General features: G+C 40.3%; 2 protein-coding genes across 4 annotated transcripts in view; one reads left to right on the top strand and one right to left on the bottom strand.

The window, feature by feature from the left end:
- Positions 1-1,071: 1,071 nt before the first annotated feature.
- Positions 1,072-19,157, bottom strand: LOC113161971 (hexokinase-1-like). 3 transcript variants are annotated; one of them, XM_026359861.1, is made up of 20 exons: positions 19,013-19,157; positions 18,661-18,886; positions 16,441-16,603; positions 12,638-12,786; positions 10,921-11,040; positions 10,443-10,538; positions 10,163-10,262; positions 9,759-9,942; positions 9,230-9,385; positions 8,809-9,042; positions 7,958-8,262; positions 6,966-7,114; positions 6,621-6,740; positions 6,314-6,409; positions 5,580-5,591; positions 4,909-5,008; positions 4,511-4,694; positions 4,221-4,376; positions 3,484-3,717; positions 2,513-2,663 (listed from the first exon to the last, which is right to left on the bottom strand). In XM_026359861.1, the coding sequence occupies exons 2-20, from the start codon at positions 18,721-18,723 to the stop codon at positions 2,513-2,515; spliced, it is 2,772 nt and encodes a 923-aa protein (XP_026215646.1). In that variant the 5' UTR covers positions 18,724-18,886; positions 19,013-19,157. The 3 variants fall into 3 exon arrangements, with proteins under 3 accessions (XP_026215647.1, XP_026215646.1, XP_026215648.1); XM_026359862.1 differs by lacking the exon at positions 19,013-19,157 and having other exon boundaries at positions 1,072-2,663; positions 18,661-18,723; XM_026359863.1 differs by lacking the exons at positions 5,580-5,591; positions 19,013-19,157 and having other exon boundaries at positions 18,661-18,723.
- myom2a (myomesin 2a) overlaps positions 16,465-19,438 on the top strand; it is a 30,980-nt gene continuing 28,006 nt past the window's right edge. The window contains exon 1 of the mRNA XM_026359859.1: positions 16,465-16,591. The gene's annotated coding sequence lies outside the window, so the exon portion shown is untranslated. The remainder of the gene's footprint in view (positions 16,592-19,438) is intronic.

The raw sequence follows: 19,438 nt of genomic DNA, 5'->3' as shown, positions 1-19,438 counted from the left end.
GCTGGAAACAAACACGCACATACACAGACCCACACAGACACAGACCCGCACAGACACAGACCCACACAGACATGCAGAGATAGACACAGACGGGGATAAGTGCTGAACACCAGCTAATCCATCTCCAGTGGGCGAAGTGCATGCAGTAGCCTGTTTGTCTCACACAAAGGCATTGATACATAAAGTCTCACCCTCCTTTCAAAAAGTAGGACAAATAACACATATACAGTGACATCAGACATGAATGCATACAAATGCATGCAAAACACACCTGCACACACCCACGCACAGGAGGAAACAACATATAGGCTCTTGTTTAACTCTACTTTTCATTAAAATTATATATTGATCAATAGAATCAAGGAGGGAATGTATTCACTGTATTAGAGACACTAGGTTAAAATAATAACTGAATAATTTAGATTCACATTAAACCTTAGTGAAACAATTGTTGATCTGGATTTAAAAACGTGGAACAAATGTTAAACCTACAAGCTGCATATGGGGTTTGAATGTGCGAACGAGCATTTGTGGAGTGAGTTATCCTCTGTGCTGTGGCCGTGATCCGGGTAGACAGTCTTCAGTCTTCAGTCTTCAGTGACGTGAGCAGCAGGTCTGGTGAATTCTGCAGAGTGAGATCAGCGTCTGCTCTTAAGGATGAAGACTGAAAGGGAGTGTAAGGAAGTATGGAGCTGAATAGACAAGGAACGTATGAGACATACTTTAAATGTGCAAGTAAAACTAATCAGGCGGTCTTTGCAACCCAGGCCCATCGTGATGGAGCCCTGGATGATCAGCTGAAGTCAATGAAAAGTTTAGTTAGCAACAAAAAAAAAGCTAATTTATCATTTAATGTTTGTATCTTACAAACCAAAACACCTATTGCTGGACTATTTGCTGGTTTTCTTGTACATTTATTAGAGTAAATGGCATATCCATGTTTTTTTTTTTTATTATATTATCAATTAACCAAAATAAATTGTGCACTGTAGAAAAAAGAAACTCAAAATTGATCAAATATTTGCTTAAAGCATAAAAGGAAGGATTGGCTGTTTCTTTCAGGTGATCTGTGTATTGAGTATATTTGGAAGCAAAGAAAATACTCAAATGATCCAAAAATTATTTAAAAGATGTGATTTAGTTTAAAAAGACTTGATGACATTCCTTCATAGATATGTTACTGCTGATGCTAAGAGTACTTCATGTTGTTCGTAAAAAATAAAACTCGCAGCTACGGTTTAACTAAACCTTCAACTTTAAAGCTAGTGTTCAAATTTATGTTGAGCTTTGTACACGAGCACCACAAGGAAACATCCGTGGGAAACACATTTCTGTCAACCTTAGTATCCGATAAGTGCCCCACACCACAGAGTTGCCCATCTGGTATTACAAGTTCAAGCATGCCTCTTCTACTGCTTGATAGTTTTAAGAATGAGACACCAGTTTTTACTCCACAACAAAATATAATTTAATGAATTCACTTTTCACTGTGTCGGTCACAAATCTACGTTGATGTAAAAAATAAAAAAAGGTTAATGATCCAGTGCTCTCCTTTGTCTTAATGTAAGGCATGCAGTCCCCACAGAGCTTTGGACATGTAAAGCTACAGATACTCACAGTAGGACGCACTGACACTCAGCCACAAATACACACAAAAGCGCTCATGTTACCCACTTTTTGGGGAGGGCCCAATAAACATTTATTCTTTGCACATACAGTGAGTAAAATTGGGATTCATCACAACACTAAAAGAAGTTGTAGTTCACAAATACACAGGATACATTAACACTTCCACTGGGGCCTTTTCTACCTTCTCAGCTCTAGAGGAATAAATGGTGCAGTGATGCTGGAATACTTTAATATGGAAATTACAATGACAGTTACACAAAAGGGGGTTAGTAGCCTAGCACACTGCTTGAGCATGTTGCACATAAAATGAGGATGATTTTAACAGCCGTGACTCTTGCATTCAACCCTTAGCAGCAAGCCCTTTTGGAGCTGGTTTTGAGAACCAGTGGAGCTTGTAAAAGGAAGTTTCATCATTCAGTGAGAAGGATGTCCTTCATTTGGATGTTACACTGAAATGCTGCTCTTGTGACTCACGTATAAAAAGTGCAGACATTTTCTTGTGTCTATGGTGCAAAATCCTAATGACCTCTGGGATCCAAAGTGGCATCAGCTATATAAATACAATTATATATTTGCCTCCATATAAAAATAAAATTAGCAATACACAAATATTGCACACCGAAGGAGTTTAGATTTATCAGATTGTTGACAAACTACTGAGCAGAATGTACAAACTTGGAAATGATAAACCCTGTGTTGTAGTGTAAATAAATAAATATGTATTCAGTTTTAATTCCCTATGCATGCAGCATGTCTCTGGCTTTGGGGGGCGGGGGCCTGGTGGGGCCTGGGTGGAGTCACGGCTGCGAAGTGGGCATGGAGTTCGGCTGTGCGGTGGGTGAAGTTCACGACGGAGCAGCAGGTAGTAACGTGGTGGAGCGCCTCAGTGCTGCTGCGCGTCCAGCTCCCTCTGACGGCAGCCCACGGCAGTGATGAGGGCGGCCCCCTTACCGCTGCCGTCCTCGGATAACAGGAAGTTGACATCACATTTGGGGGCGAGTTCCTTCACCGTTTGCTGGAAGATCCTAGAGAAGCTGTAGGAGGAGAAAAACAGGAAACTGTGGTTAAGGGGGCAGTTCCCTACATCAGAGTTTGCAAGTTGGATAAGCAGCAGGGTGAAGGGCATTTAGGATGAGAATGAACTGAAGTTAGGAGTTCCTCTGAATTTTACTGCTGACTTATCAAAATAATCCTGCTTCATGAGCCAGTCTCATTCAGACTTTTGCAGAAATGGATTGACCAAATTTAACACAGAAAATATTTCAGTAGGTCAACCTTGAAGTAAACCCATTGTTGTCGAGTTTGGTTGAGGAAAACCTGTTTTTGGCCAACACATGAGTTATAAATATATTAATAATTTTATTTGTTATCACAGTACAGCGTTACCTTTAAACAAATTGGGTTGTTGCAGCCTGCAAAAGTACAGTTTGGTGTTGTGTTACTTTGCTCAAGTACTATAGTTTAGTTTTAGTTTCTTGTAGGTGCTAAAGTATATCACAGACAGCTTTTAATTCACGGTGTGTCTATGTAAACATAAACTGATCGACTTGAAAAAAAGAATATGAAGTAATTTGTATTAATCAATTGAAACTATGTAGTTTAATAAACAGTTGATCAGTCTCAACCCTCTTTATTAATGCTGCTAGATGTAGATGTTTTTTTTTTTTTTACCTGTTCATTCTCAGTGTTTTTAGGTTTTACAGGAATCAATGTGCATGCTGTGAAAAATGTGTTAATCCACTCTTTCAAATGTTTGCAGCTTAATGAAATTCAATATAGACTGAAGTATTTGAATGAATGATCCTCTTTCCCTCCCAAACATGCCCTCTATTATGTTCTTATCTCATGTCTTACTGTGGGTGTAGCTTGTAGAGCGTGCCGTCCACGCCCACGGTCACGTCCAGGTGGTCCAGTCCTCTGTTCTCACGGATCTTGTCCACCACAGCAGCCATTCCGGCTCCGCAGATCTGAGCCGCACGGCGGGACACCGTTCCACACACCTCCTTGACGATAATACTGTCATCACAGGTGCTGTCGAGCCCCAGCTGCTGTAGGATCGCCCTGACCTGCAGCAGCGCCAGACGATCACTGTGGAGTAAGAGTGGCGGGGGGATAGCATGTCAGAGGTCGGCCAACAGCAGAGAGTCACCGGATACCTCACAGCTGTTCCTAGAGGCTAAGGTAGGCTTAAACAGTGTATAAAATCAAGTCGTCACGTTGCATCCCCCTTGTTCTCCAATTTCTAGGTGTGTTATCACACTAGTCGTTACTGTTCTTTAAGCAATGCTGCTTTTATGCAGTTATCCTCTAAGTCACACCTGTCCATCCATCCATAGACTGTATATAACAGATATTTTACAGTTCTGCAGACTCTATCTAGTGTTTTCAGGGTTTTTTGTTTTCCACTTTTTTCTCTTAGGCAGCAACTGTTTCCATTCATCTAAATACAGCATGAAAATCAACTTGCACCTGTTTGTAACAGTCACAGTTCTGCTTCATCTGCGTCTGGACCAACAGTTAGGGATATGATGTGATGAAAAGCCAACACAACAGCATTAATGAATCACCAGCAGTAAAAGTGATTCACTCACCTCTCTATCTGCGACAGGAACTTTGTCTCAAAGATGCCTCTGGTCTTCAGTGTCTCTGAGATTTGTCCCCGGAACAGGAAGCCACGTTTGGTCAGATCAATCAGAATCTGCCTGACGATCTCTCCCAGGTACATGCCGCTGCACATCTTCTCATATCTTATATCGAGGGATTAAACAAATCTTAGTTAGCTAAACGGCGATGGCAAGGAGCAGGTGATTTAAATGAAAGTTTGTTACATGTGCTTATGTTTGATTATATCATTATAGTATAATATTAGGAGCTTCTTTACCTTTGTTTGCCTTCGTTGAGTGAGTTCTCGTCCACGGCCTGGTCGTACAACGTCCTGATGTCATCCAGACAGCCGTTGTCTCCGAATGCGCCCCACTCCATGTTGACACACATACGGCCTACGTTTCCTTCCACTATCTCAATGTTCTTCATTTCCTCCATGTAGCAAGCGTTACTGCCCGTCCCTGAGGAGATACACAGCCACAGCTCATAAATCTCAAAATAGCCTGAATGTACCTCATTTTCAAAGGTGTTAGTGCTGTAGATTACTAGCACAAGTATTATATATTAAATAAAACAAATGTACATATTGTCACCCTAAAGTTTCCAAACCTAATTTATCGATTCAGTTATTTTATAACATGATTTGCTTTTGAAAGCAGTGTTGTTTTAACTCACCTGCAATCAGTCCAACCTCACAGGAGGGTTCCTCGTATGCACACGTCATCATCGTCCCAACTGTGTCATTCACAATGGCAACCACATCAAGCTCAAACTCCTACAAAACAAACATACAGAAAATAATTTAGTGCTCTGATGAAATAAAATTTAAGAATCATGCATTAACCCAGAAAATAAATGCGCAGAATTTGTTTCATCAGTTCACATTTATTAGTTATATTTTTCTCTACAGGGTATTAACTAAATCCTCATCTCCGATTTTGTTAATGCTGTTACTTAAATCTTCTGGCTTTAACTTGATATTACAAAATGCTGAACATGTTGACACAGGGATTATCAGCAACCATGGCACATTTTTAAAAGGCCACGCTGAGCACCATGCAGTTCACCCACACTCCCTAGACAGACTATACAATAAAATACACAAGCTGTTTCAGAAAGCTGCAAAGTTCAGGAGCTTTGACAAAAACACAAAATATCAACGATTATCTCTGTGGTAATTCTGAGTTTATATATGGTCCCACACGGCAGGCACAAAAACACACCCTCCTCCACAATGTCTCAACAGTCTTTCCAGGTGTTAAGACATGCTGTTGCAACAATAACCACACACCGATCCAATCCTGAACTCCTTTACCTGCTGGTTAATGATTTACTGTGATACTTACTGGATTCTCCATCTAAAAGAGTAAAATCAATATAGAAATCTTAAAGACATATATAAATAAAAAAAGGTGAATACTAAAATAATGCAGCATCAATACTAAAATAGTTTATGTATAATCAATCATTGTCGGGCCGTAATGTACTGTATGTGCAGGCCATAAGAGGTTTACACTGTATTGGGTGGGGTTAAGTGTCTCTATGCTGAAACTGCACAATTGGAGCTCAGTTCAAAGGTGTTATTATAACCACTGATGTACAATAATTGACTAGTACAGCATATGTATGTTGTACAGGTTACGTTTCTTTTGCATCTCCACATCCTTTCCTTTTTCCTGCCATATTTCTGCTTTTTTGTATCTATGCTACAAAATAAAAGGCTACTGCACAGTAAAAAAAAAAAAAACACACCGTGTAGACAGTATACTGTCGAAGGACTTAAGCTGTGAAACCACATTATCACATTGAAAAACACTGCTACAGAGGCTGACAGAGCCAGTTGTTAAAGAGGTCTGTCAGTCAGACTATTCATAGAGCAGCATGAGAAAACAAGAGGCCAAACTGTGCATTCATTTAAAAGGCTTCTATGAGGTTTTCACAACACATTCTGAACAAAAACTGCATTACTGCAGAATAAAATCAGCAATCAGAACTTAGGTGGTGTCTGTGTTGCTGCAGTTCTAATAACAAATTAGCTAATGATTGGATTAAATCAAATTTGTTTCCTGTCTCCGATTACCTCTTTCCTCTTTATTGCTTCCCGAAGAAGCTCCACCACATCTTCGCCTTCGCAGTCTGTTGCCTTAAAGCCTTTGGTCCAGGTTACGAGGATGCCCTACAGAGACACAACACTCGCTGAGAAACCTCTAATGTTAAAATTAACAGTGTCTATCATATAGATATCAGTAATAGTAACAGATATAAGTGTTTAGCTTTGTGACAAAAAGGTCAGCTCTTTAAAAGGAGTCATGTTAGTCAAATCCAACGATCTATCTGCATTTCATATAAGGAAATAGAAAACAATTAGGTTTTTAGAGAGAACATACTGCGTCCAGGCTTGTCTGATGACAGGGGAAGGAGAAGGTGAAACCAAGCGGCAGTCGTGCGCTTTTCATTCCCATGTAGTCCAGGAAGTCGGAGATACAGTGCACAATGTGGTCAAAGAGCTGCAAAGAGACTTGGTTTTAGTTGTTTGTATACTGATATGGTTCAGTTTTCTGTTGGTGGCACAAATATGTTTGTAGCCCAAATCCCATATGCACACACTCATGTACTGTAGGTCTGGATTTGATGCATCTACGTTGACGTTAAACAACAACAGGAATACATTTAGGGAAAGTAATGATTCTTTTTACAAGCAGAAAATAAGACAGCTGTGTAATCCCTATTACCTCCTCTCCGGTGCCCTGCATTACTTCAATCGGAATCGCGTAGATTTTGTTATGCATCTCCACGGATCGTCTCTTCCCGCTGCGAATCTTTACCAGAAGCACACGGAAGTTTGTTCCTCCAAGGTCCAAAGCAAGGAAATCTCCGTTCTCTGTATTAGAAGTAATGTCTTGTTAGCACGAGAACCAACAGCACCTGATCTGTCACCGTTAAATAAGGTTTCTTTTAATATGTTAATTTTTGATTAGAAGAAATGAACTATATCAAATACAATTTAACATTTGACAATTTAACAAGTTTTACTACCATGTTGAGGATTACTCAAGTCTTTTAGTCTTGGTGTCTCATAACTCCATACGTTTCTTCACTTGAACTGGAACTCTGTGAGGTGCATGTAAATACCTTAATTTGTTATGAGATGTGATGTTATGCGATCGTGGTTTAACATGATAACTTGTCGATCCTTTTAAAATATTAAAGAAGAACCTGACTTATGTGTACTTAGAAAACAATCAAGTAAACAAACTGTTTGGAAGCTTCATCAGAGCTTAACAGCAAGTGTCCTTATGAACCTCATGAACATTTCTAATCTTGTTGTGTCTCCAATCACAGCTAACATCCTATGTTTAGCGTTGGTGGAAGATAATTAAAAATGTTCTTCTTGATGCGAAGAACACCTTGTCTACCTGGCCAGTTATCAGTTTAAACCCTGAATAGATAGTCCAAGCTGGGTTTTGTCTTGTTGGTGGTTGATGTTTGCTTGAACCTGTTGCGGTCCTCTGCTTGTGCAGTGAGTTTTTCCTTACACATTCCCACTGAGTGAAGAAATTGAGTTTAAATGGAAAGCATGACTGTATATAGTCATGAGCAGCTACCACAGCTTTCCCAACTTCTAAAAACCCTTGTGATGGACCAGTCATGAGCTAATACATCTTGTTTGTATAGGTATTTTATAAGAGGAAACTAATTCTACTACAGGGTCCGTTTTACTCACCAGATCCATCTGGAGTACTTCGGACAAAGGTGGGCAGCATTTTTACTGTAGCCTCCTTGTGAGTGTCCTTCTTCAGGCCCCTTTCAATCTCTACCCTCATCCGTTTCTTCACCTCTAACAGCTGGGATTTGCTCAGTCGGAACTCTGCCAAAGTCTGCTGAATCTGTCGCGCCTGCTCTGTCAAACGGTAGGCCACTGCTGTCACCATGGCTGCGCCTTTCGCACTCCCACTCTCAGACAGCAGGAAGCGGACATCTGAGTCTGGTACCAGGCGACGCACTGTCTTGTGCAGACGGCGAGCATATCTGTTCAGAAAGCAGCAGACAGTGTGAGATGTGCATAACAAAATCCAAACGTGGACTTAGTGAATGATACTTGATTAATTAATTGATCTGGAAATGTTGTAATATTTTATCCTGATATGGCAAAATTACATATAAAGTAATTTCAATGTTATACTTCACTTACATAACCGTTTGTGTGTTTTTAATTACAGCTACGCAGACTAATTACTTAGAACAATGGGATATGTGTCTGATGAAACATGGTGATCATACAGCCCTATAATCATTATAGAATAATTTAAGAAACTTCATCCTAAATAGATGTAGACATCATGTGGATTTATGTTTTCATTTACTAAATATCTGGTTTGCATGCTGTACATTCCTCATGGGATCTAATGTGTAGCATTTATTTTTCATGTATCTGGCAGATGCCTTGATGTGCTCCCTAAGATTTACATTTGTTATCTCATCTTTTCAGGGAACATAAAAGCAAACATGAAGACTCTGAATCATAGTACTTAGCATTGGTAGATGTTCCTTTGTCTTGTCTTAAGGAGTACTCACTGTGGGTGCATCTTGTAGAGAGACCCATCGATGCCCACAGTTGTGCGGAGGCGTGCAACGCCTTTGTTTTCCTTTAGGCGGCAGAGGATAGCTCCCAGTGTTGAAGCAATTAGATTTGCAGAGCGGAAAGACACAATGGTGCACACATGCTGCACAGCCAGACAGTCTTCATCTGAAGGCTCAACCCCCAGTCTTGTCAGGATTTCCATACATTTCTTCAACCCTTCTTTAGTCCTAAGGTTAAAAGTATATAAGAAAAATGAGTATTACACATTTTGTTTACAATATTCTTGAAAACCAATAAACCTGCAGTTTTTACATAATTACTGTAGGTGTGGGTTCATGAAACAGTGTGAAAACATTCTGCAAACAGGGTCCAGCTCAGTCATTTATTTACCACACAGTCATGATCCTCACTCACTTTTCAATGGCAGATACATGTTTTGTCTCAATCTTTCCTCGTGTCAGGAGCTCAGGAGTTATCCGCCCCTCAAATAACAGGCCCTCTTTGGCCATCTTGACCAGGATGAGTCGAACCAACTCTCCCATGTACATCCCGCTGGCCATCTTCTCAAACCTGAGCAAAGAGAAACATAGCGGCGTTTTCAGAAGATGTGTCATGGATACACATTTCATTTTGTTAGTGCCATAGTAAGATTGAGTGTTATTGTTGTCTGGCAGAGTTTGGAAGTAACCTCCCGTAACCTTTGTAATATAATCTTAGCACTTCGGGAACATTAATGAAGGGCATTACATCTGAAGGCACCAAAGAATGTGTTCAGTTGGCAGTTTATTAGCTAAAATAATGCAGTCTATTCTGCTGCAGTAGATCCTCCTTTTTTTTGTGAGGTGTTGATTCAACTCTGCAGTTTGTGCTGCTGTTGAATTGTGTCAATGATCTATTCTATCAGAATTTGTCACAAAAACAAACGGAAGACGAACAATCTTACAGCTGTTTTCCTGGATTGAGGGAACCCCTGTCAATCTCTCGGTCAAACTCTGTGCGAATGTCCTCCAGGGACCCGTCATCCCCGAAGGAACCCCACTCAGTGTTGATGCACATACGGCCTTCGTCTCCTTCCACCAGGTCGATGTGACGCAGTTCTTCCATGTAACAGGCATTTGTTCCTGTTCCTGAAATGATGCAGAGCTACGTGACTCCTGTCCTACATGACTTTACCTCAGTAGACAGTCCATTATTCTAATAATGCCAGGGTTGTATTTCCTTTGGCGATCCCACATGTAGAACTGCATTCATGGTACGGTCATGGTACTGCCTTTTGACCAAATTATAGTGCTTTTTTCACAATGTACAGTATAATCTACTTAATTTTTTGCCCATCTGTGTATTTACCTATGATGATGCCCACTTCACAGCGCTGATCATCAAATCCGCAGGTCATCATGGTGCCTACTGTGTCATTCACCACCGCCATGATGTCTGCCTGGTAGTCCTGATGAAGTGAGATTATGTCTAAGTCAAAACAACATCTAAAATTACAGCTTCCAGTCGGAGCTGGGAGTTTTGAATTGACCTGTTCGACCTCCATCATGGTAATTGTAGTATGTATATTTTCAAGTTCGCTGGTCAAATTACATGTGCAAATCGATCATTTAAAAGAAAAAAACCTCACCCCTCGTTTCTTGATGGCCTTGTTCAGAAGCTTCACAACATCCATGCCTTCAACACCACTGGCTTTAAACTTCTTTGTCCATGTCAATAAGACCGCCTATAAAAGAAGCAGCTTTAAAATGCCAAGCTTTAAGTTATGTGCATTCATTACTATTCTAAGCACAGCGTGCGATTCTACACAACACATTCACTAACAGCTCTTCCAAACGTTTACCTTTAATGTAAGGACAGTGTAAGCAGGTGTTAGCATTTTTTATGTCTCCTTCAACTAACATGTTATATACTTTGTGTTTAGAAGGTCTGAGCAAATGCAAATCTACAGTATAACACCGCTGCTGTCTGAGATGTTCTTAGGATGTTTCTGAACATTTCTGAAGTTTATATATGTGAAGAAACTCATACTATCAGTAAGTCTGAAAGCTGGTTGTACCACAGTCGTCCCTTTAACGTCAAATTATATAACACATTCAGGTGTTTACCTCATCCAGTTTACTTTGGAGACAGGGGAAGGAGAACGTAAATCCTACAGGAAGCTTTTTATCCTTGATTTTTTGCTTATCCATGAAGTCGCCCAGGCAATCAGCAACATGGTCAAAGAGCTGCAGACAGAAACAGGACTTTAACACTGCTGAATAATACAACCCTGACGCCTAAAGATTAATATATAGTACAATAAGTAAAGTGTAGTTTCTAAGCAGCTAAACTGCAACACAAATACTGAATTATACTATACGGAAAATACTAAACAACTAGGAAATATTACCAGACAGCATTTCTTTTCAGAAAAAATAAATCCAGCTTTAGCATTATTGAAGTTTTTTATGATTATTGTTGTAGAAACTTCATGTATCCTTCACTTATTTTACATATCATGGAACTTTCTTTGCCCTGATTTGATGAATACTCTCATAAGAGTGTTGTGCTGTATAATCACATTTTTCTTTTTGTGCTTATCTTTTTTCTTTATACTTTGAAATAAATCACAAACATCTTGACAAAAAACACTTTTTAACACACATAGATCAAAGTGGATCAAAAGACACATCATATAGACACATCATATTAACAAACATAAGACACTTTCTATATAAAAATATATATATATTATACCGTACTTAACTCATTGCCTCACAATCCTACCAAATTATTTAAGATTCATCTAGAGAAAATAACAGGACTTAATTAGTTATTTTTTTTTAAAGGTTATCACCTTGATATATGCGTGTTTGCTGTGTTTTTCTCAAGTTTAATTAAATCCATCATCAGGAAGAGAGTTTCAGAAGGAACAGCTACTATGTGATGCAACAGATGTGCCAGCTAGTTGCTTAGTAACAGTTTCGCATGTCTAGACGTGGATGCTTTTTAAGACATTCATTTAGACAGACATCATCTATAACATTAAGTAAATGACTTTATATCACTTGAAACACTATTTTTAGAATATTCAGCAGCTTTCAAATCATTATTTGAAGAAACTATATACTTGTGTAAAAGTAGAATAACTTCACTGTGTTGAAAGCTGTTAAAATGTTCTACTTTATAAATCGTTCACAATGTGACTAAACCTCTTTGTTAACAAACCTGTTCATATATCATGTTACATATCTGGGCAGCTGTCCGTTCGGCATTTCATTAAACAGCATCTGTCTTGTTCTGTCTGTGTATAAGCCATGCTCTGAACCAATCACACTGCCTCAAACAGTTGCTCATGTTTTGGTTATCGTGTTACAATGCGGCTGCCAGCTGTTCTCTACATGTTCGTTGTAGTTCAGCGCAGGTTCTGACATCACTCTTGTTGTTCTCAGCGTTACTGAGGAGGTCATTTTACACACACTGATCCTTGACCTGACCTTTAAACACTACTAAGCTCTGTACAGAAGGCAACCACAAACATGGAATATTTTGAGTGGTAACAATCTAACCTGGGTTGTGCCGTATTTGATAAGATTGATTTGTTTTTGTTGGTAATATGAGGACACGTAGGCAGAGGCTGGTGCATGATCTTAGCAAGAGATGTCATTTATTGGAAACATGAACCTAACATCAGAGTTCACATGTGAAGAAATATCTATAACCATCCTTGTATTCATGTAAACTAAAAGAAAACTAACAAACTGCAGCAGCAAAGTTTCCAAAACACAAAATTTGTGTCACTGCCAAAAAGTTTGACCATGACTATATAATATTTATGATTACCTGCGTCCCGCTCCCATGGATGATGTCATCAGGGGTCTCATAGACTTGACTCTCCATTTGGACGGGCTGCTTCTTGTCATGTGTTACCTTAACACGCAGAATCCGAAAGTTTGAGCCCCCAAGGTCCAGAGCTATGAAGTCTCCCTTTTCTGTAAGAATGAGAAAACCATCAAACATTAGAGAAACTCTTTCTGTCCACATGTAATAAATATCCAAAATATAATCTCTTATGGAGAATGTCAGCTGTTGAGGGGTCAAATGGCATGACCCCCTTTTTTTGCCGCACCTGAAAATACAAAAGGTTTACACCCATGAAGATTTAAGCTATTGTACATGTTTAAACTGCACGGTGATGCTTCATCTCATCTTTTCTTCTCACAAAAATAGACTGACTTAGTAATCATTGGACCAAGGACTACATATTTATTTTTTGATTGGTCAGATCATGGACTCAAGCACAAGCATTTTGTCACAAGAGCTTGACAAATCTGAAGAATGTGAAAATGCTTGAATATATTGTTTAGGACATCAGAACTGCTCAATCCGGTGAACTCTTTGATCAACATTAAAAACTGAACTCACTACAAGTGCTTCCTGAGCATCATTTCCAAACCTGACGTACAGTTGAAAAAGAAAAAAGTAGTACAAATAGTAGAAATAAATGAACCACATGTTTTGTGATGTCTTCACTTCATGATCAAGGATCTTTTATCTTTCTTTTTCTTTTTTTTTTTGTCAGGTTCATTGTTCAAATGCATGATGTGTCATTAGTGGGATGCAAATCATAGGAGCCTGTCTTCATAGTGTAGCTCTGTGAAATGCTGGATGTCATTAAACACACAAATGACAAAGTTATGATTAATGTCAGTAACATAAACAAACACAAATGGAACCTTCAGAAACTAGAAGCATGAAAAGGGGAACGTGAAGAGACACAAACAAAATGACCTAATTTCAGGATGCACTTGAGCTTTTTTTCTGCAAAAGCCTTTTTATGTGAACAGGACCACCAGTGAGGTGCTGAGGCAGAGTGTCGCTTCAGACAAGAAACCTAAATGTAAATCAGTCCTCTGTAGAGAGAAGCTTTCTCATAACATCAGAGATATAGTCTGTTTCATTACTGTTTAACTATGCTTTGCCTGTTAAAAGATGTTCTTTGTTTTAAAGTGACAGGCTCTAATAAGCTCTAAAATATTAAAAAATGAATATAGAAGTATAGATTTTAGTTTTAGAGTGCAGCGGGTCGAGTTTATCAGTTGCAGCAGCTACTCCATAGTGACTTACAATAGAAGAGTAGTGGTGTATCAAGTGTGTTGCAGGGATTGTGCAGCACCTTTGACCTTTCAGTTACTGCAAACATCCTGACTCCAACAAAACCGTGTTCTTCACTTAGTGCCACCATGACTAGTGTCTGCAGTGTTGCACTGTTTTTATCCTTGACCTGACTGGAATGAGATGTGAACGGCCTTGACATATAGATGTGTCACTGATGTGCTGCAGAGCATGTGTCCATTTTAACCACTATAACCTCAGCTCCAGTGGTTAAAACATGACAGTATACAACTTCTCTACCTGTATGTGTGGCAGAGGTGCTGCATGTGTTAGTTATCCTTTTTCTAAATCTAAGAAACGAGACAAAATGAAGCAGCAAAAAATGTCAGTTGGACAAGAATTAAATATGATTAGATGATCGATATTTAGTTTTAAATTTAATCCTGGCTTCAATACTGGCAACACATCTGCAGCTTCAACCTGTTTTAGGAGATTTGATCTCCAAAAACCAGAGCCAGCCAGAGTAGGTGTGGTCACATAGTTCATTTAGAGTCCATGTCTGTAGCTTTTCATCCTTGAATTCTCAAGCTTTGTGAACAGTCACCTTCGAACAATCAGAAACACAGCTAGCCACAGAATATTGTTTTCTGTGCCACAGTAAGCCGGTGATTAGGGGTGGCTTAATGTTAAACAGTTTAGATCCTTCATAGTCATTGTGGAAAACGGAGTATATTTGGTCTCAGGTAATGTGAAAAGATTTTACACAGAGTTTACACAGAGAACAATTAAAGACAATTACAAATAGATTAATCTTGCTGAAATATTATTAAAACCCCTTCCAGCAGCTGATGTGCCACTTAGTGGAGTTTTGCTCAGATCCTAAACATGTATTGTTAAGTTTAACAGTGTAGTCTTGACCACTCTATTCTGATCCGTTTTTGGAGAACTTTCCATGGCATCTCATGCATTTTCACTGTTAGAGGGTGACAGTACTTCCATACAGTAACAGGTGACATTGATTTAAAAGCTCTGAACCAAACTTAGTTACTAATAAAATCTGCTTCAGTCATTCTATAGTCAACTGTGATGTTTGAGGTAGAATCTCAGACTATAATCTGAGAATGAAAATTAAATTTATGAGATATCAGCTGGATTTGTGATGCTATGGTGAGAAAATCTAAATCTAATCTTATTATGGACTAAAGACCACTCTGTGAACTGACATCCTTAGAGCTTAGCCTGGATTTCATTGACTCATTTTCCTTTGACACAGAAACTCTTCCCTGAGGGATCAGATTAACTACAGTACAAGTTACAGGCGACGAAAAGTGATCTCATATCCTTGTTGCTGTGGTTGACCTGCCGGCTGATCTAGCTTTTAAATGTCGTAACTATCACCATGCCTTCAACTCTGCCCTTTGCTTGATCCCTTCCAACTTCATTTATACAACAACCCGAGACTATTTATAATGTGAGAGAAGACAGGCAGCAGTAAAACCCACCCACTAGCCTTGTTGGGGCCTCAGCAAGTCTGAGAGGCACTCAGTGATATGTTTGTGGACAAGTCCTGTTTACTAACAAGGACGAGCCGCTCTCTTCTCTGTGTTAGTGCAGAAAACATCTTTCATTGGACTGATGTGACTCTGAAACTAAAAACTGTTCAGATGCGGCGATCTGAAGGATGTTTTGGTTTTTGGACGGCATTTACCATGTAGATTCTTAAAGTATAATGAACGTATAAATGATGATGAATAACCACCCATCAGTACGCACTGTAGATTTCTTAGTATGGGAGATCTGTGTCCTCATTACTTTTACTATTACCATAAAACATTTTTCCACACTTTTATTCTTTAAGAATTGTCAAACAAACCTGAACTGGACTTTGATTAATGAGTTAAACTAAGCTATCAACTGCTGCATTACCCTGACAGGTGTTTCTGTTTTTTTGTCCACCCCAGTTATATTCATGTAACTAAATAACAGAAACATCTGTATAAAGCAGCTCAACATCATCACAGTCTGCTCCCTTCAAAAAGTTCATTAAATTAAACCTCCACCGTTGATTAGATTGTCTCCCATTAAATTCACATTAATAAAATTTTACCTGATGGTGTTTTCATCTGACTGAATGAATACAGTGTGTGATCAGTCTGAACTGTTTGGCCTCCAGGCTGAAACAAAAGTCATCTGAGTCCAAATACAGAGCACAAAGAGGCTTATGTCACAACTGGCCAGACGATTTTAACAAATCAGCACATTTTTAAAACAGCAACAGGATATATCGGCATATTTATATTAAATTTAGGCCACAAGCAGCAAACCTGTTACTGTAATTAACTCCAATCAATACATGAAATCAGGTTTCATCTCATTCAGAATTTTTTTTATTCTCAAAATGCTGCACTTTTGCATTTGGGGGCGCTGTTGGGCTCAAAATCAAATCAAACACAGTGTTGTCTGTCTCTCTGTCTCTGTATTGTTAAGGAAACATGTTCAGCTACAGTGGGACATCAACATGTGCACTCTACCTGATCCATCAGGGATGGACCGGACGAAGGTGGGCAGCATCTTGACGGTCGCGGTGGGGTTGGTGTCACCGTTGAGCCCGTTCTCCATCTCCCTGCGGAACCGGTTCATGATGTCCTTCAGCGTCTCATCCGAGAACCGCATGGAGTACAGGTACTTATCAATCTGAGGAACAGGCACAGGACAGACACACAGGGTTAAAACAAAATCTGATCAACATTTAAGGCATTTGAATATAAACCAAAGTTGGTACGGTACAACAGAAATGTAGTACAGTAGCAGTAGTAGTAACAGTAGTAATACAAGGGTTAAACCCCAGGTAGATAATAAGTTGTAGATACGTAGAGAACATGGCTGTAACCATGTGACCTTTATCCTCACACACAAAATAATCAACTTTGGATTATTTTGCCTCCACCTCGTTCATTATGTAACCTCAGATTGTGTTACCACTTACTTTACTAATTGCATGTGAAGCATGTTGGGAGACATGAGGCTGAGTGGGGGGCTGAAAAGTCAATAGATTGATTTACACCATCTGACACATTTCATGGAATAGATCCCGATCCAAGTCACCCTAACCTTTTGAATTCAGACTGTGCTGTAGAAACACATTAACATGAGACAAAATGGCCAAAGGTGCTGTAGTACAACACTAGGTGGAGATGCTTTAAACGTGTTTGAGCCTCTTCACCGTATCAGTCAATCCAGCAGCATAATTATCAGTTAGTGTGAAATAGCGACATTGTGCAGTTTAGTTGTTGTGGTACGGTTTAATGCAGAGAGTTCATTTAAGGTTTGTTTAGGGGGAAATGGTTCTGGACATTCACTGGTATTGTTACATAATCATGAAGTACATGCCGTGGGGTGCACCACAGAAATCTATTCTGTGATAGGGCTAACAGAGGCTAATGTAATGTTACCAGGCTATTCATGAAAGTGTAGTTGGAGATGACTGTCAAGAAAAAGGCAAATCAAAACTTCCTATTCTTCACCATCACTCTTTTAGAGACTGTATATCTATAACTGTACACTGTACACTCACTGTATTTAAATTACCCCCAAGACAGCTTCACACACACCCTGCTCAAATATTTAATAGAAGCACTGCAATGCCAACACTATAACCTAAGGCCCCATGCTAATTATGTCTGCACTATTATATCACATGGGAATTTTCACAGCATTGTGTATGCATTACTTCTAAATTTAGCCTGGCATAATTGTTTTCTTTGGGAACTTTCACTGAATTCACTGATGTTCAGCACCAGATTGTAAAGAAGAACCCACTCTTCGTACGTTCCATTATGCTGCCAATTTGAAATTTTTTCATAACACACTTTAACAACCTGCTGAGCATCATTTTAGCTACTGCTAAATGTGAATTGATTCATAATGTGGCGTTGACTGGATCAGCCTCGTGTTTATACTTAAGCAGAGACTCTGTCAAAGTTCCAGTTGCCTGCTTCACCAGAGGCACGTACAAATCCTGCACTGTGACATCACTCGTGACATCATGGGTGTCCCACTCCCCCTTCATCCCCCTTCATCTGACTCCTGGCTTGGGAATATCTCACCGGTCTGTCATCCCACCCAGTGGCTAATTTCTCCTGACCCCATTGTCGGTTTCTTTGGCCGGCCAGAGGCTGTAATCAAGCTCACATTTCACTGATTGCAACATCTGCGTTCGACTAATGAGTTTTATTTTGTCTTTGCCAGAGGTAAGACAAGAATACCCAAGTAAGCAGTGGAGATGAAATAGAACCAGTGAGAAAATGAGGGTGGAAAAAGCCTCAAGAGACGAGATTGTAGAGCTCACGACTTTTCCCAGCAGCCCCTCACAGACACCTGTCTGCTTCAGACGCCCTGACAACCGACACTCCGGAAGCACTCGACATCAGGGGTCTTTCTGCAGCACATCACCACCATCATTGACCACAGCCCTTCTCAAGGACATCCATGTCAAACACTGCTGACCCTTGAACAATTTAAAACGTAATCAAATCCAAATTAGAGTTCATCGCGGCCTCCTCCTTCTCTCCTAATTTCCAAATGCTGCATCCTCCTCTCCTAGCCTGATACACCCCACAGGTTAATGCTGACATCTAATCCTGGCAGCTAATGTTAACTGGTGTCCTTGGCTGCTGTCTCATTACACATATCCCTCCAGTTCTACACAAAAGCACCAGTGTTGTTCGTTCTGAGCTGCTTCGTTCACTGACCTTTTTGAGTTGATCATCCTTCAACTCGGTGAAGTAGTAGGCCAGAAGCTGAGCCGCTATCATCCTGCCTGCACGTCCGCCAGGAGCTGTCAGCGACTACAAGGTGTTAAGAGAGTAAAGAAGGAGGGAAAGGAAGGCTGACGTCCGTTATTTCCTGTCCCCCCACGCTGATCCTTCTTTATCCTGTTGTGGAGCGCAAGTGAAGCCTTAGCTGAGCACTGTGGCACTGCAAGGTTAAAAGGAAAAAGTCTAGTGAAACAGGAGTACAGCAGTAGCCGTGCCTGCTAGTCTGCGACAGGCACACACACACTCACACACACACACACACACACTTAGATACACAAATACACACAGAGGCTGGGTTGACTGTCTCCTCCCTCTGAGCTGCTAGCTCCCTGTTAGCCCTGGAGAGATGGAGCAGCTCTGCACTTGAATGGTGGTTCTGCTACGCCCTGCCCCCTCCGAAGGTTCTGATTGGCTGAGTAGGGGATGTGAAGAATAGGAAGGGAGGGGAGGGGTATCTGAGAGGAAGGGGGCTTCTCCCACAGCAGCAGGGGAGTGGAGAAGAGAGAGGAGGAGGAGGGGGACTGGGAGCTCAAGGAGGAAGCTGCATCTGCATGATAACCTGCCACTCTCCTCCCAGCTGCAAAGAGGGCCAAAGACCTCCCCCGGCCGGCACGTCCCGCACGTTGCCACGGCAATCGGGGGTGGACGTGCAGAGGGGCAGGACAACCACATGATGATGTCATCATCTCTCTTCCTGCTGCATCACACGCAG

Source organism: Anabas testudineus, chromosome 1, assembly GCF_900324465.2.
Source record: "Anabas testudineus chromosome 1, fAnaTes1.2, whole genome shotgun sequence".
Taxonomy (NCBI): domain Eukaryota; kingdom Metazoa; phylum Chordata; class Actinopteri; order Anabantiformes; family Anabantidae; genus Anabas; species Anabas testudineus.
Note: the sequence above shows the minus strand (reverse complement) of the source record. Positions and strands in the feature narration are given on the sequence as shown.

Bases quoted from the DNA above. Each gene is read 5' to 3' on its own strand.
- LOC113161971 (XM_026359861.1), bottom strand. From the start codon at position 18,723: ATGATAGCGGCTCAGCTTCTGGCCTACTACTTCACCGAGTTGAAGGAT. The intron at 10,539-10,920 runs GTAAACACCTGA...CTTCTTTTATAG, and splicing joins TCCAAAGTAAACTGGATGAG to GCGGTCTTATTGACATGGAC. The intron at 9,386-9,758 runs GTAAGATTGTTC...CTCTTTGCTCAG, and splicing joins CTCAATCCAGGAAAACAGCT to GTTTGAGAAGATGGCCAGCG.